Genomic DNA, 19,848 nt, shown 5'->3' on the forward strand with positions numbered 1-19,848 from the left:
GACAGACTCATCAGCCAAGTGCATAATTTCAAAAAAAAAACAGTATTAGAGTGTGACTTATTTAACATACCTGCAATCATGGTGTCGGCCCGGTCTATGCGTTGAAGCACCAGCTGGATGAGGCCAATTTCTGTGCAGGCCTGCAGGTTTCGCAAGCTCTTCTTCAGCACAGCGGTGAACATACTCCACACTTCAGCTTGGCAAGTGGAATCACATTTATCCAGCAGCTCTACCATGCAGATAATGCTCTCTGTCTCCTGGATGATAAAGTTCATCTCCAGATCGAACTGTCCTCCAACCAGCTGCAGAGACACAATTAAAGTTAATCACAAATGGAGTCAAAGCCAGAAAAAATATTCTAAGAATTTAAAAAATGAGTGTAAGAAGGCAAAATGCAAATAAAATCCAGCAGCTTAGAAAAAACACCTTTCAACGCCTCAGAAACAATTCAAATTAAATTAGATTTAAAACACAAAAAAAGTTAATGTGAGCAATAGCCAGAATATTTAGAGTTGCTTTCTATGCTGGCCACCTATCAGTTTATGTTGGCTTCATTCCCGACATTAAATCCGGATAAAAAAAATCCCAGGGCCGCGATTTATGCCAATCCCATTGTAAAACATCTGTCAGCATCTGGATGTAAAAAGCCTCTCCACAACTGGATTACTGTGACAGGATTTCCACCTTATCCCAACACTGGCTCACTTAGCCCTGAGACATGACCCCTAGGCTAGAAAGCACTACTCTAATCGCCCATTGTAACGGCGATGGCAGATGCTCCACAGACATGAACTGTAAACCTAGATTAACCTTGAAATCATGATATCATATGTGAGTGCTACACACTGCACACAGATAAAAGCCGACGACCCTGCAAAACATTTTGAAAATTATTATTTTAGGGATGCAACAGTAAAAAAATTATTCAAAATAGGCAAATAAATAAATAAAATTAAAGTACATAACATTAAATTCTATTTAGTTTTATTACAAATGGGATTAAAGCATAACCCATTTTTTACATTATTGGTATATGAAAACTAAAATAAGAAAGCGGAGCTCATGCTCACAGCATGACAAGGTTCTCAGTATGTGGGGGTATGGGTCCTGCAAACAACTTACTTGTCTTTAAATAAACCGTGCACTTCATACAATGCAATAATTTGTCAGCACTTAATATTGGTTGAGATATTTTTACTTCTGAACAATTATTTATGGCACATGATAAGAAAAACAATGCAGATGACAGGGTTAGTATTATTGAGGAGGATGTGGTCATCTCAGTTGCGAGGGTCTGAAACGATTGCTGTCATTTGCCAGTAGACAGGCCATGACCACAATTTGATCAAGGACTGGAGTGGAGTATAAATCCATAGGCTATTGGATAGAAACTGTCCCATTAAAATGACTGAAGGTGAATTAAGGGAAAAGGAGGAGAGGGGGGTTCACTGTCAGTCTACAGCAACAAAGGCTAACAAGGCAGGAGATAAAAGCCGTGATCAGTCACAAACATTGCTGCCTCCCCATTGGGCTTCTTCCTTCAAACCAACTGAATGATAGATTACTAACGCGAATGTTGAAATATGAAAATGAATGAAATAAATGGATGCATATGATTGGCGGTCCTGCATTTCGCCTCTAAAATCACCCTCCCTTCAACGCCATAGGCTAATACATCACCACCCCCCTTTAAATTTGCATTCTGGAAAGAGAAGCTGATTGCGTTGTGTGGCAGGCAGCACGGAGAACAGCACTCAGATAGATCTGCGGCCACCGTGCAGGTGATTAATGGACCTGACATCCTCACAGACTGAACGGCAGTGAATGTGACTTTGGGGTGAGGATGGTATCAGCTCGCACAGAGCGCTGAAAGGGGAAGATGCTCATGTCGACCTTGTGTAAAGCAGCTGATTGGCAGAAGATCAGCATGTAGAGGTACACATCAAGGAAGTTAGTCAACGTTCAGAAGTATTTTAAAATAACAATTGTGTTCCGATGATTAATAGAAACTTATTTACTAGCTTATTTTTAACTGTCTAATAATAGCATAACATTGCTCTCAAAACAGACAATACGATTTTAAAGTACAATTTTACAGAAAAAACTGTTACCTGTAAACTAAGATGCTTTATTATATACAGCCTTTAGTTTCTTATTATTTGTATTATCATTAATGTGAATCAATGTTTTGTGTTGCATGTGTTACACTGATTGTAGTGTCTTTGTGTGCATGCCCCTGTGCACAGTCATACACAAGCATTTGCCCTGTTTTGCACTTAATTAACTTTTTTTTTCTGTGCCACTGTTATCACTATGGTGCTTATCCATTCAGATTGTGGTAGTTTGCTAGACTACAATATATGCATAATAATATAAACCACAACAACTGATATAAAACCATAAAGTCTGGCAATATGTAGCAAGCCTGGATAAATTCTGAGGTTTATACATAATCTTAAACCTCATCTCTTGCTGCGGTTTCTTGTTTAACTTGCTATAAGCTTATCATGTAACACTGAGCTTTGAAGTAGGCTATAATTTAGAAATTTCAAAATAGAGAACTCATTTTTTATTAGTCAGTGTGATTATACATACCACTTCATCAAACGGGAATAATGATTAAAAAAAGTCTTATTCTAATAAATATTTTCATTATATTTTTTTTAGAACTTCGTTATAATTAAAATAAAAAGCTAAGACATGCCTGCCAGGTTTTTGGCAAAAAAGGCTTCAAATTAAAGCCAAGAATCCATGTAATATAGTCAGCGGACAATGATAGTAGAGCAAATTGAATTTTACCTCTAACAATACCGGCAAGTGTTAACTTTTTTTTAAACATTTTTTTTTCTGCTGTCAAGATTCTCCTGTCGTTCACGGATTATGGAAAGTGAAACTTAAATCTGTCAGTTCGGAAACAATGTTCTCACAGTGTTAGGGTGTTTTTCTTTCTAAAAATAGCCAAATCGACTCACTTCATTGTCCCTACAGAAATGAACAGGCAGCTATGGTCTACTGAGATGTTAAAGATTTGCCTATTAGTAGAAGTATTAATTCAATTGTATTACATTAGACTTTTTTTTTTTGGTTTCTTTTACTTGATCATTCTTTCTGACTGCTCTGGAACTCTCCTGGGGAAAGTGGGTGGCTTACACTTTCAAATCCGTTGTTATATCCTCCTATAGCTCTTTATCAGTAGTGATCAGAGACCACAGAGAATTCATTTGGGTTTCTTCACCAGATCTGTTTTTTCTCACACTCTGTTCCACATACAAAGACTCCGCACTAGCTGATGATGCAGTCACTAGATCCCTCAGAGGCAAACCGAGCCCTGCGTTTCACCTCTGAGGACCCAGTGAATTAATAATGGGTGAACAGCTCTTGGTCCAGGGATGACAATAACAAGAGCATTTCTCCATGGTGAGGTGAACTACACCAGGGACAACCACGCACTTTTCACATAAAGTCCCAAGTTGCTGGCTAACATCTTATTTTAGCACTACTGAAATGACGTTTATCCAGAGGAAAACATTAGCTCGGTGATGGGAACATTAAGTAATCCAACGGAGAGGTATTGTTCAGTATCGAGCAGCAAAGTAAGGCTCGATCTTAAACACTTCTCGAAAAGCTCTTTATTAAATCAATTCTGTTTTTAGTGCATGATTTCCAAAGAGAAGACATAACAACAAATGACTAAGCTACTTGCAATAGCACCACCAAGAACAGCATGTATTTTCATTCATCCATAGCACATTATCTGTTGCAGCCCATCAAGTCATCTGAAGAGGAAGCACAAATTTTAAGTCACCTTGAATAAAACCATTACATAGCTTAATCAGAAGTGAAACTATACTCCCTCTATTTCATTAGCCAGTGTTTATTTTCTTTAGTTACTCCACCCTAAAATAAAAATGATTTATATTCTTATGCCATCCCAGGTGACTTTCTTTCTTCAAATGAACACAAAGTTGCAGAAAAATAATCAACCTCTTTGACTGGGGTTTTATGTCTGGGGTTTTAACAGTATAGTGATCGCTTTAATTTATGTGGTTTTTAAAGCATCAACTTGCACTGCATAGGCTCACAGAGATGGATTATCGTTCTTTGTGTTCATATGAACAAAAAAAAAAAAAAAAAAAAAAGTCTGACACATTTTTGCCCTTATTTTGATAGGATGGATCAGAGCTGACAGGAAGTAAAGTGGGAGAGAGAAAGGGGGCGGGATCAGGTAAGTTCCTAGAGTCTGGATTCGATCTCGGGATGCCTGTAACGCAAAGGTGCTGTATGTTGGCACACTACATACTACAGCCTGTTAACATTGACGTCATGTCTTCCCTTTAATGTAACTACAGTGATGCCTCTGAATGGGAGCCAGAGAAGGAAGGAAACTACAAAGACTGGGAGTAAATGGAGAACAAATTTATGAGAAAATCTGTTTAGGCTGAAAATGTGAGGGCATAATCTCCATCATACACCAGACAATTGCGGGAGAAGCATTTAAATTTTTTACATTTGCAAGTCTAATTAGTTTAGCGCTCAAGTCCCTGCCCTTGGTTTTATCTAAACACGAGTGAAAGCTTTCCCTGAAGTAAATGTAATTCCTGTTGTTTTCCAATACTGAATTATGATCTAATAAATGCAAAAGCCTATTACTAATCAGAACAAAATTTAGCATCTGTAATCTAATGTACGAAGTGTGCAAACTTTATATGAAAAGATTAACGATCTGACTGGACAGGCTACATTAACATTAGTTCCAGCACAGCGCATTTTCATTTCATTTTAAACACACACACACAAAATCATAAATGTAACTCTTACCAGTGCTGGCAAATCTAATGGATTAAGTTCTGCTAATTCTCTAACTAAACCAAATTGTTGACTGATTGTGGTTCAGTAAACAGAAGCAGAGCTCTATAGTCTATCTTCCTTTTTACACTCTTTCTGTTGAACTTTCTAGCATTATTTACAGTGACTTCAGCCTACAGCACTACTAATGGGTCAGTGAGACTTATTTTGGTTGGTCAACCAAGCGTAATAGGAGTCAGCCAACTAAGCTAATCCAAAGTACAAAACTTTTTTCTTATTTTCCCATATTCCCATATTCATGTGGCTCAAAGAATCAGCCACACAGCCTATATTAGCTAGCTACTCTTATATTTTTCCTGAACACAAGAAAACATCATGTTTGAAAGTGGAAAATTGCCATGCTTTTTTAACTGTATACAAAACTGTAATGTACATTTTCCCTTGAGCATAAATGCCAGTAGAAAAAAAGTGATTTTTTAAAACAACTGCAATTTAATGCTTGACAGATTTTTTGTTCTCTGGGGTTCCAGTGAGTGTCATCCTGGACAGCAGGCACTCTCAGGCAGTTTTATTCCTTGTTCATTGCTAGAGAATTGACAGGAAGTTGCATTGTAATTGAAAAAAATCAGCTGCACGTTTTTCATGAAACCTCTCAAATACTAAAATACATAAAAATCCTAGTCAGACTAACAAAATTACCCAACATGTTGTCCCAGCTAATCAAGCACAGTTGCATGAAGGTTATTGTGTCTAGTTTTGTGGCCTACAGTATGTTCAACCACTTCTGTTCTTTTCCTAGATATCACAGTGTTTTTAGATGTCTGACAAAAATGAGACCTTGTCTACTTACAGATAAACTTATCCATTAATGTTAGCCATTCGTAAACAAGCATTCATTTGATAACGTTATGATTTAAAAAGTTTTTTTTCTTCCAAGCAACAGAAAAAAATAAATGAGCTCAGTAACAGTGATTGTTGTTTCAGTTGCTGTCTTTATTAGTAAAGTAAGACAATCAGCATTGCATGAACAAACTAATTTACATTGGCTCAACATTTAGTATTTTAACTGAGAAATCAAAAGTCTTGCTGCATCGAGTTGCCTTACTTTTCTATTTTCTTAACTATTTATTTTTTTAAAGTGTGAAGGGCTAGGTCTACATGATGTTGGCAAATATAGCCCACCTTTCAGGTCACAAATGAACGTTATTGTTCATTTTTATTACACACGTATGACACTTCATGGCACAATTTCCATTGTTTTTCATTTTATTTAATTTCTATGACTGTATCTACTGTGAAAAACACAAGGAAGGTATTTTGAAGAAGGCATATAATATAGTTTGGAATTACAGTAGAAGTTTTTGTGTGTTTATGTCCTTGTTCTGCTCTCTGTCCTTATTACACTTATTCCCATCCTGTATCTTATTAGTGTCTAGTTCTGTCAAAAATATAGATATTTTGATAAATATTGATACTAAAATATCTGAAAAATAGCAATAATAATTTCCAGAAGGATCGATATACCGATAGCACCTCCTTTTCAAAGGAGCATTGACAAACACCCCACATGACCGCAGTGCCTGTCTCTCATTCACTCTGGTTAAATAGCATAATAAAAAGGGGCTGTGCAATGTCACATGCTCAAGTTCTTTATTTCAAATGCAGACACACGGATGCCCGCGCTGCATCGAGATAAAAACAGTTCACCTTTTCAGAACATCACGGGTCATGTGACAAGAATCAAGAAGAGGTACAACAAGCGATTTTTAGTTCTGGATATCCATTTATTCTTTGCTGAAACTTCTGCGTCTTCACTTAAAGCTCAGATCATGGTTGTTTAGCATAAATTGATGACTATATGTAAATCCGGCATTAAAATCTGTTGAACAAATAATGTTAATGTATTAACCAGCATTTATGAATGATGAGCAATGCACTTGTTACTGTTTATTTTAACCTTTGATAACAGTAGGTAATAAAAATACAAAGAAAGAATGCTCTACAATTGCTATGTTTATCTTTAAATAAAAAAATGACCCCCTTAATACTGTGGCAGTGTTTTTCTCTGTGGTATGGAAAATGGTATCAAATATAAATATTTTAAGTCAAAGTTAGAAATCTCAACACTATTACTGTCTATCAACAAAAATGTCAAAAAAAAGAAAAAAATTCCCCACTAGTACCACAAGCAACAAAACGATCAGCTGTCTCCTCAAGGCTTGTCCTCAGCAAAAAGGGTTCTGTTTTATGAACTACCCCCACCTCGCTTTGTCTGGAAGTTTCTAAAAGCAAGACAACATCCTGTGTGAACGGTTCCTTGCTCATTCTGCACTGCCTGCTCTCGGTAAGTGTGGTCTGAAGTGCCACATTGCCTTTCAAAATCATGAGAGTGACGATGATGCTACATCAGGCTTGCTCAACAAATTTCTTTACACGGGTCAGAAGGCATGATTTTGTTTTGTTTTTTAACTAAAGGCACTAAATTACTTACATATATATTTATACATATTTACATATTTTATTTTATTTCGTTACTAATAGCTAGCAATGTCCTGCTACATTTAAAAGCTAAAATCTACTGTCTTTCATTAAAGAGATGTGCATTCCTTTATCACACGAGCAGAGGATTTCTGTAATCATTGCTCATTCCTCAGATGAGTTGATGGGCTGGCTATTATCTAATCATTACTCAGACTGACCCTGCTAGCAGCTGAAGCAGAATGCTTGACTCCTCATCCTTTGCACTGATGGGGTAATGTTAAAGTCTGTGTTTAATAGTCACTATCAAATAGAGCAATCTCCCTCCAGTCTCTGTGAGGCTGCTAAATGAAGCATCAGAGAGGAAGCGGAAAATAGCCAACAGGAAACTTTCCTCATTAGCAGGGCGTAGACACATGTTAGATTCATGGGAAAGGCCAAGTTTGTCATGCCTCCTTGTAGTTCTAAGAATTTTCATTGTAAATAATTTATTGTAATTTATATAGAGAGTCAATGAAAAATTAGATAAGCAGCGCAGAGAGAGAATATCCAATAGGGTTTGATTTAGTAGGTCACATTTGGATAGCAGAGTCCATAATATATTTGGATATAATGAAAGTCTTTGTGCTGCATGTAGCTAAAAATAGCATTTCAAAACTGCAGAGGACAACAGCAAGGAGGTGGTCCAAGTTGTTTTGGAGCTTGTATAAATAGCACAAAAGCCTCTCTCACACTCTCACACACACACACACACACACACACACACACACACACAGAGACGCATCAGGGACAAGGCCACATAAGGGCCAAAGTGGCACTGGTTCATACAGAATCATGGGTAGTCCACCCAATTATAGTTGCTGACAAATGCTAATGAGTTTCAAAATATTTTATTTTTGCCAAAAAAGCAACATAATCAAAGTCTGCTTACAGTTCAAGCATGCAATCACATTAATTATAGTTTAATTTATTTTTATTTCAACTTTGATGAAATATAAATGGCTTGTTTCCCAAGCGGTCCTGCGGTCCTGTGTGTTAAGTGAAATTCATTTAGTTATCCAGAGTCATGTCTAATATTTCTGTAATAGCTATCAGACTCTTTAGTGGGCCACACTGATAACTGGGCCAAGCTGCATTGTTTTCTCTGTTTCATAGAGTGATTATCTCTCTCACAATAACAAATGCCAAAAAAACAGAAACAGTGGGAAAGCTGTTGGTTCATCAGTTCCTTTTTAAATGAAATATGAAATATTTGCCTGGCAAGAAATATATATATATATATATATATATATATATATATATATATATATATATATATATATATATATATATATATATATATATATATATATATATATATCTCTGCAAAATAAAAAGATTCATTGTTTGAGGTTTTTGGCATTCAGACACACAGTAGTGACCACATAGCGACAGAGCTGCTGTTTACACCACATGACACAACTTACAAAAGAAACAAACACTAAACCAGTGTATATAAAACAGTAAACAGTGAACAAGCACGGTTCATTCATACTGCAGTATATGCTGGGAACCATAGTTTCAACACCACATATAGGACTACCACTAATACCTACGAGGGTTATTGTGAAAATAAATTATACAGATAATTGAGAGGAAATATGATTATTTTCTGATTAGTCGATTCATTATTTGGTTAACTTATAACTTAACCAGTAAATTAAATACGAAATTTCAGCCATTAATAACTCTTTCAACATTCTATTAATCTTTTGTCCATCTCCTATTTCAGGTTCATGTCATTTACCATACATTTAGAACATCGCATACATTTTATGTTTAATATACCAAAACATTATTTATGCATTTGTAAATGGTTAAACAATCATGTTCTGCACTAAACAGTATACATCTAAATACCACTTCAGCTCAGTCCTCAGCAAAATATTGATTAATTATCGTTATAGATAAAAATCACAAGCAATTTTTCTCTCAATATCGCACACCCCTAGTTAATACAGAAAACACTACGGAAGCCACTGGGGACAAGCAACTGTTTGGTTATCTACATTCTTTAAAATAAAACAACCCAAACCCAAAGAGAAAAATTCATGTATGTGATCCTTTTGCCATGTCGCCAACCTCCATGTCAGAGTTAAATTAGACAAGTCTGCATATGAAAGCTTGTCACTACTCTTCAATACACTGCAGGGCATCTCAACACTGCACCCAGTGAAATGCTGTGTATGGTGAGAAAAGATAACAGCGAAAATCAAATCAGTCAAGTAGTTCCTTCAATACCATCTGCTCTCTATATATAGAATACAGACTGCACACAACTTATTTTCAGCCAAATCACAAAGTGATCTGATACTCCGAAGTGTCTTGCATCACAAGAACACGTTTAGTCTTCTAATTTCATTCAAAGACTCATAAAGCTGGCTATTATGTGCTGTGCCTCACATTTAGAAATACAAACCTCCCCCCCACATACTGTAAATCAGAACTTGCTATGGACTGAGATCACTCCAAGCATACAAAAACCTCTATTGTTTTGTAGAGATGGTTTGCTCTGATTCTACTTCCTGAAGTCGACAGAGTGCTGTTGCTACGGTTTCCTTCATCCCAAGAGTCATGTTAGCAGGTTCCACAGCCGGCTGCTGTTTTAATCACCAATGCACCACACCCTGCTGAACTGCTACTACAGGTACTGGTGTGATTTTTACATTTTAGCTGCCCAGTTGATAACATAATGGAAAGAGTGCTATAGTTTCGTTAAAAAATACAGACTGTATGCTCTGCGTGCTTCAAAGTATTAAGGCTCTCCTTTGTACTGTCCTACTGCATGCACGCATGGGGCTCATGATACAGTGTTTTCAGCAGCCTCAGAGCAAATCACAGTATGCTCCACACTTTGAATTTTTAAAGCTTTGAGTTTGGTCAAAGTCCCTTCGCTTCATGCCTGCGATGTGGTTCGCTTTTTACATGCACTGGGACCACAGAGCGCTTCAGTTTCACTTTTGAGTTAAACATTTTTGTTACAAAAAGTACCAGAGTTTTGTGGAGTTCACAGCATTTTTCCCACAGTGGTAGACACAGAACACAGAAAGGCTCAATCAAACACGTACAAATGACACATGTGTCTAAATAATACGTTTCAACACTTCCCTTTTCATTTCCTGTGAGGTTTATATAGTACTCCAATATTATGATGGCAGCCTATACGTGCTGTCAAAATACTGTGAAAAATTAAATATAGGTCAACTTTTGCATACACATAATGCATTTTAATTTAGTGTTCGACTGATGTATCCCCACATTCGCTATCTATATATTTCTTGTCTCGTGAGGTACTGTAGCATATTTTTACCAAGGGAAATGATAATGCAGTTAGTGCATGACTGAAAAATCATGTTTTCACCTGCAGGTAATGATGAAGCTGAAAAATTTGACACTGATGAAGCATAAGAAATGCTTATATTGTTATTGATGATTTTGATTTTATTACTGCTTTAGGGACAGATAAGTGTGAGACACGCAATGTGTGTGTCACATGTTCTGCCCATGGCCATTTCTATTCTGAGCAGAGAACCACTGCACAGCATGCAAAAAAAAAATTACTAATAATTCTATTATAAATCAATTTCTAATAATTCAATTGTGCAAACAAGTGAAAATAATAAAATATATCAAACAGCATATAGAAATGAGAAAAAAAACTAAGTGTATGATGCCAAATATAAATATGCAACATAAAAAAAAAAACAAAGGTAACGTTGGCCAAAATGTGTTTTCTTAGAAAAGAACTTATGCAAACATACTACTTTCTCATTTGAAAATGCTATGACAGTGTGGTAGATGCTTTATTTTTGATATAATTAGCTTTATTTTAACGTCATGTTCAGTTTTTACATAAAACCTACCCCAAACAGATGGACAAATATGTTCAAGCGTTTCTTAAAGTGGGGTTAAACAGTCCTTTCACAGCAGCTTTTGGACACTGATGACCTAAATATAATTTTCACTTATAATGATAAATCTTAAGATTGCGCATTAGTAGCTTTACCATCAGTGCGCACTCAAGCTCAGAGGATGTCCTGTTCTTGGCTCATTTTGAGACTCACTCAGGCCAGATCATCTGAATCTGCATTGAATATCTGAATAAATGAATAGTGCGATTTAACACGCTCATTGAAAAATCATCATGTTCACAAATCACACATTGATTTCTCCAGTTCAAAATTATGAAGAACAATTTAAATTTTTTTGTGAAATGTGGAAGTAAAAAATATGCAAATGCAAAAATTTTAGGAATAATGTGTGTAATCTTTTCATACTCTGTTTAGAGAAAGAGGGGGTTGGGTAGTAAAAATATATCACTTTTTTTTGGAAACTTTTAACATGATTCTTTGTCATTGATTTTACTATTTTGCAGGTTGTCTGAGAGGTACAGATAAACTAATTTCCCTTTTTTAAAAAACAAAACCTTTCAAGGCAACAAGGTGTAAAATAAAACCGAAGGGCAGATATTTAGACCAAAATGAGCAAACATAACTAAGTGCAGCACAGAGTTAACACTGATGTGATTGTATGTCATACTGTACAGTCTATTCAGAGGGAGGTATTAGAACTGCCAATGACAAAATAGCACGATACTGCGATATTTCTCAAAATCAGCACATCATGGAGAAATATTTTGCGTCCACGATCAAAAATCGTCATATTGCACACCCCTAGAGAGAGAGTGTAAAAAGTATGCAAACACAAAAATGACATTGATCAACGCATCAGCAATGCAATTAAATCACGACCCTATCATTTCACTTTCCATGAGCTTGAATTTGAGGCAAAACACATTACAACACGATTATAAATCTACTTTGTGTTTGCCTCTAATCACAACATTATCAAAAGAAACATAGATCAACCCTTCACATTAGAGTCTGTGAGAATTGCAGACAACACAGACAGGTGAACACACAAGCCTGGCCAATGAAATGCATCCGAGGGCAGTGGAGTGGACCTTGGTAATAAGAGAAAGCCAGACATCATTTAGAAATGAATAAGCTTCCTACACAAGGCCACAGCAGGTCACTGGATGCTTGCTGAGCTTGGTGTGAATGAGCAGTGACTTGCATCACGCTGTACGTGCTTACATTCATACACAGTACAGTTCATCACTGATTTATCAGCAAGGCCCCCTTTTTTAGGATTTTTGCTAGATCAGTGGTTCATTTACCAGTTTATGGTTCTTCATGAAATTACAGTTTCGACTTCGATAATATTCTAAGAAACAAGTCAGCATACTGTATTAACGCGCACGGTTAAGACTTGACTGTCCGGTTGGTATGAGTTTGTGTGTGCGTGTTTGTGTAAGGAAACAGGACACATCCTGCTGCGCATGCTAATCTGATGTTTACTAACGAGACGCAGCGTCTCTTGCGAGGGTTGGTTTGTTCATGAAACACACAGCTGAACGGATGTGAAGCCTCGAGCGAAGACAAGCAGTGCTGCCACTGTACACACCGCAAGCAGCCCCACAGAAACGTAACGTGTGACTTGGCTTCCACTAACAAAGGCATCTGAGATATTTTCATTGAAGAACACTAGCGTTCATGAGAGTAAACAAATGCAAATGATTGAAATGCAAATAAAGCTTTATGCAATGCAAAAATGTAATGCAATGAACAGGGTTTTCACATGAACTGCTATAGCGGGTACTTGGAATTATTGTGGATAATTATCCAAATAGGTATTTAGAAAGCACATTAGCTTCTTTTCTATAGACCAGTTCAAATAGACAGCGCTGTAGGAATAAGGATGAATAAAAATGTTGATTCACCACGGAAATGCCACATTTTGAAGTAGTTAACACAGTACACAAAGCAGTGCTGCTCAGCTTTGTGTTTCTGACAGCCGCTGGTCACGAAAACCAAAACCAAACATTATTTCAATGTTTTCACACAAACCAATCAATCAGATGGTTCTCTATGGCTTTTAATCAGACAACACAAATATTTGAAGAAACCAGTTACATATTTTCACATTGCAGTGTAAACAACAAATATCCCAGCCCAGAAAAGATATCTATATATTATTGAAATCATTTGCATTCTATATTATTTGTTCTTTATTTTTACATTTTTTGCCAAATTCTGTTTTTTCCATTTTAATTTTTCTGGATTCTTTTTTGTCCATTGTAATTTTTCTAAAATCCTTTTTAATAGATAAATGCAGTTTTATTAATCAAAAAACATGTCTAATTAATTACAATTATGAAACATAAATTTTCACATCAATTTATCAAGTTTAACAAAAGTTACATGTTAAATGTTTTTTCTCATCATATTTTTTTATTGTTACCAAATTTTGTGTTTTATCCTGTCTAATCATCTGAATGCATATTATATATAATTTATTCAGTTTTGTTTTACAGTAGTCCTATGATTTTTTTTTCCTCAGACATTCTGTGTTGTGTATTTATTATTTTCTGGTTATCACTGTCATTTTTATTTTTTTTACAGTAATAATTATTTGGTTCAGTTAGAAAACTGAATACCGAACGAACAAATTCGCACATCACTGATCAGATTTCATTTATCACGTGTTGAGCTGATTTTTGTTTTTGTTGTTGTTTATTTTACATCAAGGTGTATGCCATCCGTGCCTCCAAACATTGTAATTGGTTTTAATAAACATTCCACATTTCATAATTAGGCTATTTAAATCATTTGTTATTTTATAACTGGTGTAAATTTTGTTTCTAAAAGTTCTGTATTCTATTCTATTGCGTTGAATTTGGATGCTGAATTGCGCTAATTTAAAAAACAAAAGTAAAATGAGCATGGTGCTTTTACAAGCTATTTAAAACCAAAAGAAAGTAAAGATAAGAGGGCAAAAGTCAAACTAACACAATTTTTAGCTCCATATTTGTAGCTGACCCACTGCATATAAGCATTTGTTTCCCTTTCAGACACAACATTAATTAATCAGTTGAAATAATTTACCACGGTTTGAGGTTGTCAGTTTACAATTTATATGCCCCATTATTAAAGACAGAAGAAATGCATGTCCTAACCTATTTTGCATCTATGTTGTTAAACAAGAATACCTGATTATCATCGGCTCTGCTTGTTTGCAACTCCATGTTAATTTGAGTTTCTATTTATGGATTGCCGTTCTTTAATTTGCACACTGTTAGTAGTTCACCTGCAGAACGGTCCATTCCCCTCGGTGCATTTATGGAATTGCAGTCTCGCGCTACTTTGCTATGTTTAGCAAATCTGGCTCTAAGCTTTTTCTAATAGAAAACCATTATGAAGAAAATGCATATTTTGGCTTAAGAGTGATACTGCAAGAGCAAATTTAGTACATGTCTTATTAATAAAACATACTTTGTACTGGCAAACATGTAAAGGAGGATTAGGAAAACACTGCACAAAGCTTTACATTGTTTTCCCACAGAAAAGAAAACCCCTAATCCGCTAGTTCACTTGCAAAAACCAAAAACAATATTTATTATTTAGTTTGGCGTGGTTCGCTTTCACACTGCCTTTTTTGTAAGTGAACCAGAAATTGTAAACAAAACCACACGTGCGCTAAGGTCATCCGTTCATTGGACAGAAATTATCGAGCTGGAAAAAACAGCCTAATCATGGAGAGTTTTCCCATGGTTGTAGTCCATTTGTTATTATTTTACTGATTTTCTCCTATCACCTACGATCGATGTCGGATTATATTCACATCTTAAATGAACCGTACAAGAGTTAGTTTGGAACTGAACCTGGGTCGGTTGTTTGGTGCGCACCAGACGGAGAAACAAACTTGAGTTGTTCTTAAATATTATCCTATGCAGTGCTATGCATCTCACTTTTACTCTCTAATTTCCTTTTTCATTTTGTAGCTATACTAATTTGTTTTACTAATTAATGCTTTTACTAAATATCTGAGTAACAAACAGCCATTGTATGAACATTTATTTAAATTCAGATTCAATGACTCGTAGTTTCTTTGTTCTGCGGTCCTTCAGGATTTATAATACATGGTACAAGGAGATTCATTCTCACCTACACTGAAAAAAACTCAACAGGTGAAAATAAGATCTCCAGTAGATGTCTGGTTTTTGCGTAAATAGAATGTGCACAAAACGTTGGTAGCTGTAAAGCAGACAGATGGGGAATCCACAAGCATGCTTCATCAGCTGTGTACTTAATCTCGGTTTGTTCGTAATACAGCTGATCAAAAAGATTCAATGAAGAGATTTAAAAACCATAACAAATAACAATAACGATGATACAGGTTCAACAAATGAATATTGATTGTATGCAATGAATTATGCATGCTAGCAATAAAATAGAATGGAATTCTTAGGGAATATATGCTAGAACATCTAGAGCTAAATATGTGGGTTGAGTTTTTTCTGTAGTATTACAATTTCATTAAAATCTAAAATTTCACAGGTATTCATATAACATAAACTACTACAGTTTATGTCTTGGGAAAAAAAGTGCCAGACAAAAGGATGCCGTTTGTTTTTGGGGGTTTTTACAGCATTCAGACACGTTTGGCAGAAGCAGATGATTTCTACAACACCCCACAATCAAAGCCACTTCCCTCCTCTCCATCCAGCCTTTGTCTGCTGTATTTCCTGTACCAGTATCTCACTCCTTTGCATGGCCTTAGTAATCACTGCTAAAGAAGTTCAAGACGGGTAGGCCTGTATCACAATTACTATAACTCACTGAGCTACTTTTGGAGCTAGCAGTTTTTTCCACTGAGCCTATTGTCTCATTTCCACTTCAGTCAGGAAGAAATAAAGCCCAACACCTTTACGTGAGCTACACATTATGAGACTATGTGCTACAGTTAGTCATGAACTCCCCCAAAAGATATGAGAAATGAGCCAAATTGGTTAAAGAGAAGCTCATTAAAGTGCTCTGCTTCCCTTTAAAGTATAATCACATTAAACAGAGTTTCTAGCATGACCTAACAGAAAATCAACAATGGCTTTTGTATCCTGATTATTCAGGTATTATCCTGATATTCATTTCCACAGGGCAGAAAGGAAAAGATTGCCTAAAAAATACACAATTCCAATTTTAGTTTGTTTTTGAACCAAACCAGTTGACAAATATGTGTCCTGGTACTGTATGTAGAAGGCTATTAGCTCTCATGGCCAAATGAGAAGATTTTATTTAATAATAAGATGTATTTATTTAACGATTTTATTTGGTATTTTTATACATACACGGTATATTGGGTGAAAATGTCATCAAGTCTGAACATATATGTACTTAAGCACTAATGTAAGTCTCACAAACAAACACAATTTGACTTGGTGGCATCAGAACACTAGACTTTAATGTTCTTGGTGCATAAAAAACATTTCTCATGTATTACTTTTCTGTCACTGTGCCACAGGAAATACACAAAAGAGAAACAAAATGACATACGCTATTAAAAGTGAAATAATATATGTTATCAGTGTGACATAACTTTTCTGAGAAACTGACATTTGCCAATGCAGCTTCCTATTGGGCCACAATCTTTGGGTATGTACTGACAAAAGATATTTCCCTAAATATTCTGTCCTGTTTTCTCACATGAGGCCCCGGCAGGAGCGGATACGCTGGCACACTCAGGTGAACAAAGCATTCATTCTTTGTAAGCGGATAGACATGCTTTCATGACTGTCCCTCAGCACTCAATATCACCCCTCCAATACACTTCTCAGGTGCACATTCCAGCCAGACTAACTCTACCGGGACTTCCCACAATTACCTGACTCTTCATCTCTAGGGTTACCACTGCTGTAATCATTACAATAAACTATTAAGAAAAGCCATTAAGTCAAAGTCATGCCAGTGACAAAGTATATATGATATACTGTCAAGCCTGTCCTGTGTCCGGGCTGATATTTATGCTATGTTTTGTGTGCACAGGAAGCTTCTTACTATATCCTTCCTTATTGTGACAAACAGAGAAGGGGAACAACTCTTTTTACAGAAAACACAATACAAAGAGACATTACATGCTAAATGCCCCACAGTAGTTTAAAGTTTGTGCAATTTAAATACTTTTACTAAGCTTTACATTCTCTAAACGAATAAAATTGAAGTAAACAAGGAGTAACTAATTAAACTTATTTTCCCAATTCTCAAAGGTCCCCCAAAGTCAAAATTCAAGTTTTTTGGGTGTTGATATCAATATGTTGGTCTTAAGGTTATCTATAAACCAGTGTGCTTCAAAACGGTGACAAAATTCATATTTATACGATATTAGCATTCAAAGCTTACAGTTCATCACTTTCACCAAAATCAATCAACAAATTTTTGGGATGTCACCTCGTACTACAGCTTCTCATCAAATCTTCTGACCAATCCAATTTTCTCTAGAATCCAAAGCGCCTGCCCCCTACACTATAAATAGATGCTGAAGCTGCAGCTGAGATCAGTCACTTGTTCACAGTGTTAGTATTTTCTGTAAAGTGAATGGCACAGTGCACAATGTAAATGATTCGCACCGTGGTCTGGTTTTGTGTCACATGAACCGTGGCAGCACAGTCCGATCGGGACATTAGGTCCAGTCCAGAGACGTGATCAAATGGGGCTTTACCGAGCTTGGCTCTGGGCCTAGCAAATTTAAACAAAATGCTACTGGTTATTTTAAAAGAGGGGTGGCCTGCATCAGTTTAAATTACGGGACCACGTAGAATACCAGATGGAATTTTTTGCCTGTTTACACCGTCATAGAACAGATCAAATCTGTGCCACATGATCAAAAAAATTGGAAGTGGGTCACCTTTAACTGCACACATTCAATCTGCACAAAAAGACCAAAAAACTGGATTTTTTTGTTTCAGGCAACATTGTTATTTGATCAAAAATAATTACTATTATTTTAAAATGTTAGCTTTTCAAACAGACTATAGTTTGGTCATGAGTTGTCAGCTGAAGAGCTTTATTGTATATCAATATAGCAGAATAGTTTGTTTCTTTTTTTTTCCTGTTAGGTTAATATAATTGCACAGTAATGCACATACAGTATAAAGAAATAGGTTTGCGGTTGGCAAAGGCTAATCCACCAGACGGAATGAACTCATATTGGTTTTACTGTGCTTTAAAGCACCACTGAGTTGACTGCTAGCAGGTTTAGGAACTCTGTATTAGTGAGATAAATTCTGCTGAGAAAAGAAAGGTAAGTGCTTACTATCTGCAAAGGCTTTTCTTTGTGCATTAATGTAAGAACGGCTCATTTCTGTCTAGTGCAATAAGACACAGACACACACACTCTGTCACATATACAAACATCCTTTAGTCAAGCAGAAAACAGAAAACACAAGCAGTTGATGGACACTCAATCCATAGGGCTGTGTGTGTTTGTCAGTACACAATGATGTTAAAGCTCAAAGACTACAGTATCCTATCCACCACTAGCCATATAACTGGAAAGGCAAGCAGAAAGCAGACACCTCCATCCACCTCCACAGCAACTGAAAACCCACCAGCTTATTCAGTCTCTGCACAGAGCACTGCTGACATGCTTTTATAGAGCTTTAGTTCACTCTTTACTCCTTACAACTTTTTTTCCTGAACAGTGGTGAGGTGAGTGTAGGCAGAGCATATTTATAAAAAAACAGAAAAAAAAAACACTAAAATGTTTTGGATTATTGAAATAATTTGTGACACGCTATGAAACCAAAGGCCAAAGATGGAGTTTGTGTGGGTGCATTTAGTAAACTTGATCACTGATGACATGAAAACCTGTCTACTTAAACATGCTATATCTGTTCATGCATTGTCTATGATTGTTACACATTTAACTATAACTTCATATACTCTGCACTAGGACTAATAAATCCGGACATTACCCATGTGTCCATTCTGTATAATATTATGTGGGACATTGTGGGAATTATGATTCAGATGACTCCTACCACATTTCCTTAAGCAGAAAGGTTTTTAACACAAAGCAGAAATCTTCAATTGTGATTATTTGTGCAAAAAGCTCTGTGTGCTTGTGCTGTTTTATCAGTGACAGATCATGGTGAACCAGCTAGTCAGTCTGACTAGTATAACTAGTTTTTTAAGGCTGGGTAATATGGCCCCAAAAAATCCTATTTTGGTATGTATTGGCTGAATTGCGATATATAAATAAATGATTAGTCAGGCAAGCCACCAAAAATGTTTTATACATCTGATAGTTGAAAATAGTGCTGTCAAAAATATAAATACACATACATATACTCACACACACACAAACACACACTTTTCACAGAACACGCCAAAATATTGTGTAAATTATTTGTTTGTGCGATTATTTGTTTGGCAGCATAGTTGAAATTACAAACAGGAAAAATATTTTGCAGAAGTGCACGGAGTGAAGGTGATGTTGGGGAACATATCTGATGTTTCTATTTAAAGCTGACACCTAACATTGCATTACTGATACCCCAGCAAAAAAAAAAAAGGAAAAAATATAAAAAAAACATAATCAAAGTGGTGAGATTCCTTCCATATGGAGCCTAGCAGTGAAAACATCATAACAACCTCGATTTAAAAGAACCACATTCTTGAAAGACAGCCT

The 19,848-nt window shown here is 36.0% G+C and overlaps 1 protein-coding gene across 1 annotated transcript in view; it reads right to left on the reverse strand.

Annotated features, from left to right (window-relative positions):
- lrba (LPS responsive beige-like anchor protein) overlaps window positions 1-19,848 on the reverse strand; it is a 193,358-nt gene that overhangs the window by 168,271 nt on the left and 5,239 nt on the right. Inside the window, exon 2 of the mRNA XM_043237014.1 lies at window positions 71-302. Coding sequence (XP_043092949.1) covers window positions 71-302 — 232 coding nt within the window. The remainder of the gene's footprint in view (window positions 1-70; window positions 303-19,848) is intronic.

Source organism: Puntigrus tetrazona, chromosome 1 (genome assembly GCF_018831695.1).
Source record: "Puntigrus tetrazona isolate hp1 chromosome 1, ASM1883169v1, whole genome shotgun sequence".
Classification (NCBI taxonomy): domain Eukaryota; kingdom Metazoa; phylum Chordata; class Actinopteri; order Cypriniformes; family Cyprinidae; genus Puntigrus; species Puntigrus tetrazona.